Source organism: Chiloscyllium plagiosum, chromosome 6 (genome assembly GCF_004010195.1).
Source record: "Chiloscyllium plagiosum isolate BGI_BamShark_2017 chromosome 6, ASM401019v2, whole genome shotgun sequence".
Classification (NCBI taxonomy): Eukaryota; Metazoa; Chordata; class Chondrichthyes; order Orectolobiformes; family Hemiscylliidae; genus Chiloscyllium; species Chiloscyllium plagiosum.
The window spans coordinates 117,762,842-117,768,622 of NC_057715.1; the positions used below are offsets into that span (position 1 = coordinate 117,762,842).

The window sequence follows — 5,781 nt, forward strand, 5'->3', positions numbered from 1 at the left end:
TCTTTATTCCCCCTGTGTTGATTGCCCACTGTCTGTTTTTAATCCCCTCCTCCCCACAACAGGAGAGGACCTCTCTGAGCTGGAAGCGGAGGCTGTTTGTGTTCAATGTGAGCTCGTTTGTCATCGCTTTTCTTTATTCCCCCTGTGTTGATTGCCCACTGTCTGTTTTTAATCCCCTCCTCCCCACAACAGGAGAGGACCTCTCTGAGCTGGAAGCGGAGGCTGTTTGTGTTCAATGTGAGCTCGTTTGTCATCGCTTTGTGTTTCTACGTCAGACACAATGCATACTGTGAAACCGGAGGTGAGAGACAGCCACACACTTGTTTTATTCTGGTTTGGAATGTGAATGTCCCCTCCCTAATTGCCCCTTGAGAAGGTGGGGGTGAGCTGCCTTGTTGAACCGCTGCAGTCCGTGTGCTGTGGATTGACCCACAATGCCTTAGGGAGGGAATTCCAGGATATTGGTCCAATGACACTGAAGGAACGGAGATATATTTCCAAGTCAGGATGGGGAGTGTCTGGGAGGGGAACTTGCAGGGGGTGGTGTTCTCATGAATCTGCTGCCCTTGTCCTTCCCAATGGAAGTGGGCGTGCTGATTTTGAGTACTATTGTTGGGATGCTGTCAGGGCCCATGACCTTTTACAGTATCCAGTGCTTCCACCCATCTCTTGACCTCATGTCAAGTGAATCAAGTTGGCTGAAGACTGGCAGCTGTGATGCTGGAGACCCCCAGAGGAGGCTAAGATGCACTTGACATTTCTGTGTACCTATCGTTTGTACTGCTGGGCTCCTCCATCATTGAGGATGGGGATATTTGTGGAACCACCTCCCCCTCCAGTGAGTTGTTTAATTGTCCACCACCATTCCCGACTGGATGTGGCAGGACCGCAGAGCTTAGGTCTGATCCATTGGTTGTGGGATCACGTAGCTCTGTCTATCACTTGCTGCTTGTGTTGTTTAGCAAGTAACTGTCCTGTTTGGTGGCTTCACCAGGTTGACCTCTCATCTTCAGGTCTGCCTGGCACTGCTCCTGGCATGGCCTCCTGCACGCTCCATTGAACCAGGGTTGATCCCCTGGCCTGATGGTAATGTTTAAGTGGGGGATATGCCGGGCCATGGGGTTACAGATTGTGCTGGAGTACAATTCTGCTGCTGGTGATGGCCCACAGTATGTCATGGACACCTAGTCTTGAGTTGCTCGACCTGTTCAAAGTCTGCTAGGCAAACGTGAGGACTGCAGATGCTGGAGATCAGAGTCAAGATTAGAGTGGTGCTGGAAAAGCACAGCAGGGTCAGGCAGCATCCAAGGAGCAGGAAAATTGATGTTTCGGGCAAAAGCCTTTCATCAGGAATTTCATTATGCCTGACCCTGCTGTGCTTTTCCAGCCCCACTCTAATCTTGACTCTGTTCAAAGTCTGTCCCATGTAGCACGGTGATAGTGCCACACAACACAATGGAGGCTATTCTCAATGTGAAGGCCTTTGTCTCCAGAAGGACAGTGTGGTGGTCACTCTTACTGGTACTCTCATGGACAGAAGCATCTGCAAACTGGCAGATTGGTAACGATGAGGTCAAGTATGGTTTCCTGTTGTTGGTTCCCTCACCTGCCGCAGACCCCGTCTAATCTCACTGTTGTTTCAGATCCAACCAATTAGGCTCATCCATCCAGGTACTGCTCATCAGCAGGTACTACCCATCAAGCCAGGTACTACCCATCAATCCTGGTACTGCCCATCAGCTGATACTGCTCATCAGCAGGTACTGCCCATCTGTCCTGGTACTGCCCATTAATCCAGGTACTGCCCATCAATCCTGGTACTGCCCGTCAGTCCAGGTACTGCCCATAAGTCCAGGTACTGCCCATCAGCTGATACTGCTCATCAGCAGGTACAGCTCATCGGCAGGTACAGTACCATCCTGGTACTGCCCATCCATCCTGGTACAGCCAATAAGTCCAAGTACGGCCCATCAGTCCTGGTACTGGCCATCAGTCCTGGTACTGGCCATTGGTCCAGGTACTGCCCATCAGTCCTGGTACTGTCCATCGGTGCTTGTACTGCCCATCAGTCCAGGTACAGCCCATTAGTCCTGGTACTGCCCATTGGTCCAGGTACAGCCCATCTGTCCTGGTACTGCCCATCCGTCCTGGTACTGCCCAGCAGTCCAGGTACTGCCCATTGGTCCAGGTACTGCCCATCCGTCCTGGTACTGCCCATCCGTCCTGGTACTACCCATCTGTCCTGGTACTGCCCACCAATCCTGGTACTGCCCATCAGTTCAGGTACTGCCCATCAATCCTGGTACTGCCCATAAGTCCTGGTACTGCCCATCCGTCCTGGTACTGCCCATCAGTCCAGGTACTGCCCACGAGTCCTGGTACTACCCATCAGTCCAGGTACTGCCCATCAGTCCAGGTACTGCCCATCAGTCCTGGTACTACCCATCCGTCCTGGTACTGCCCATCAGTCCAGGTACTGCCCATCAATCCTGGTACTGTCAATAAGTCCAGGTACTGCCCATCCGTCCTGTACTGCCCATCAGTCCTGGTACTGCACATCGGTCCAGGTACTACCCATCAGTCCAGGTACTGCCCATCAGTCCAGGTACTGCCCGTCCGTCACGTACTACCAATCAGTACAGGTACTGCCCATCAATCGTGGTACAGCCCATCAGTCCTGGTACTGCCTATCGGTCAAGGTACTGCCCACCAGTCCTGGTAGTGCCCATCCGTCCAGGTACTACCCATCAGTCCAGGTACTGCCCATCGGTCCAGGTACTGCCCATAAGTCCTGCTACTGCCCATCGGTGCTGGTACTGCCCATTAGTCCTGGTATAGCCTATTAGTCCTGGTACTGCCCATTGGTCCAGATACTGCCCATCCCGTCCTGGTTCTGCCCATCAATCCTGGTACTGCCCATCCGTCCAGTTACTGCCCATCCGTCCTGGTTCTGCCCATCAATCCTGGTACTGCCCATCCGTCCAGTTACTGCCCATCCGTCCTGGTTCTGCCCATCAATCCTGGTACTGCCCATCCGTCCAGTTACTGCCCATCCGTCCTGGTTCTGCCCATCAATCCTGGTACTGCCCATCCGTCCAGTTACTGCCCATCCGTCCTGGTTCTGCCCATCAATCCTGGTACTGCCCATCCGTCCAGTTACTGCCCATCCGTCCTGGTTCTGCCCATCAATCCTGGTACTGCCCATCCGTCCAGTTACTGCCCATCCGTCCTGGTTCTGCCCATCAATCCTGGTACTGCCCATCCGTCCAGTTACTGCCCATCCGTCCTGGTTCTGCCCATCAATCCTGGTACTGCCCATCCGTCCAGTTACTGCCCATCCGTCCTGGTTCTGCCCATCAATCCTGGTACTGCCCATCCGTCCAGTTACTGCCCATCCGTCCTGGTTCTGCCCATCAATCCTGGTACTGCCCATCCGTCCAGTTACTGCCCATCCGTCCTGGTTCTGCCCATCAATCCTGGTACTGCCCATCCGTCCAGTTACTGCCCATCCGTCCTGGTTCTGCCCATCAATCCTGGTACTGCCCATCCGTCCAGTTACTGCCCATCCGTCCTGGTTCTGCCCATCAATCCTGGTACTGCCCATCCGTCCAGTTACTGCCCATCCGTCCTGGTTCTGCCCATCAATCCTGGTACTGCCCATCCGTCCAGTTACTGCCCATCCGTCCTGGTTCTGCCCATCAATCCTGGTACTGCCCATCCGTCCAGTTACTGCCCATCCGTCCTGGTTCTGCCCATCAATCCTGGTACTGCCCATCCGTCCAGTTACTGCCCATCCGTCCTGGTTCTGCCCATCAATCCTGGTACTGCCCATCCGTCCAGTTACTGCCCATCCGTCCTGGTATTGCCCGTCAGTCCTGGTACTACCCATCCTTCCTGGTTCTGCCCATCAATCCTGGTACTGCCCATCCGTCCAGTTACTGCCCATCCGTCCTGGTATTGCCCGTCAGTCCTGGTACTACCCATCCTTCCTGGTTCTGCCCATCAATCCTGGTACTACCCATCTGTCCAGTTACTGCCAATCCGTTCTGGTTCTGCCCGTAAGTTCTGGTACTGCCCATCCGTCCTGATACTGCACATCGGTCCTGGTACTGTACATCGGTCCTGGTACTGTACATCGGTCCTGGTACTGTACATCGGTCCTGGTACTGTACATCGGTCCTGGTACTGTACATCGGTCCTGGTACTGTACATCGGTCCTGGTACTGTACATCGGTCCTGGTACTGTACATCGGTCCTGGTACTGTACATCGGTCCTGGTACTGTACATCGGTCCTGGTACTGTACATCGGTCCTGGTACTGTACATCGGTCCTGGTACTGTACATCGGTCCTGGTACTGTACATCGGTCCTGGTACTGTACATCGGTCCTGGTACTGTACATCGGTCCTGGTACTGTACATCGGTCCTGGTACTACCCATCGGTCCTGGTACTGCCTGTCCGTCCTGGTACTGCCTATCGGTCCTGGTGCTGCCCATACGTCCTGGTACTGCCCGTCCGTCCTGGTACTGCCCATCGGTCCTAGTACTACCCATCCGTCCTGGTACTCCCCATCCGTCCAGGTACTCCCCATCCGTCCAGGTACTCCCCATCCGTCCTGGTACTACCCATCAATCCTGGTACTACCCATCCATCCTAGTACTACCCATCTGTCCTGGTACTACCCATCTGTCCTGGTACTGCCCAACCATCCTGGTACTACCCATTCGTCCTGGTACTACCCATCCGTCCAGGTACTACTCGTCCATTCTGGTACTACCCATCAGTCCAGGTACTGCCCATCCGTCCTGGTAGTACCCATCAATCCTGGTACTACCCATCTGTCCAGGTACTGCCCATCCATCCAGGTACTACCCATCAGTCCAGGTACTGCCCATCCGTCGTGGTACAACCCATCAATCCTGGTAGTACCCATCCGTCCTAGTACTACCCATCCGTCCTGGTACTACCCATCCGTCCTGGTGCTGCCCATCCATCCTGGTACTGCCCATCCATCCTGGTACTGCCCATCCGTCCTGGTACTGCCCATCGGTCGTGGTTCTGCCCATCCGTCCTGGTACTACCCATCAATCCTGGTAGTACCCATCCATCCTAGTACTACCCATCCGTCCTGGTACTACCCATCCGTCCTGGTACTGCCCAACCATCCTGGTACTGCCCATCAGTCCTGGTACTGCCCATCAGTCCTGGTACTGCCCATCGGTCCTGGTATTGCCCATCCATCCTGGTACTGCCCATCTATCCTGGTACTGCCCATCCGTCCTGATACTGCCCATCAGTCCTGGTACTGCCCACCAGTCCCGGTACTGCCCATCAATCCTGGTACTGCCCGTCAATCCTGGTACTGGCCATCAGTCCTGGTACTGCCCATCGGTCCAGGTATTGCCCACCAGTCCTGGTACTGCCCATCGGTCCAGGTACAGCCCATCGGTCCAGGTACAGCCCATCGGTCCAGGTACAGCCCATTAGTCCTGGTACTGCCCATCAATCCTGGTGCTGGCCATCAATCCTGGTGCTGGCCATCAATCCTGGTACTGCCCAACAGTCCAGGTACTGCCCATCGGTCCAGGTACTGCCCATCGGTCCTGGTACTGCCCATCGGTCCTGGTACTGCCCATCGGTCCTGGTACTGCCCATCGGTCCTGGTACTGCCCATCGGTCCTGGTACTGCCCATCGGTCCTGGTACTGCCCATCGGTCCTGGTACTGCCCATCGGTCCTGGTACTGCCCATCGGTCCTGGTACTGCCCATCGGTCCTGGTA

At 55.0% G+C, this 5,781-nt stretch overlaps 1 protein-coding gene across 1 annotated transcript in view; it reads left to right on the forward strand.

The window, feature by feature from the left end:
* Nucleotides 1-5,781, forward strand: part of pgap2 (post-GPI attachment to proteins 2) — a 44,708-nt gene that overhangs the window by 33,063 nt on the left and 5,864 nt on the right. Inside the window, exon 5 of the mRNA XM_043692728.1 lies at nt 193-301. Coding sequence (XP_043548663.1) covers nt 193-301 — 109 coding nt within the window. The remainder of the gene's footprint in view (nt 1-192; nt 302-5,781) is intronic.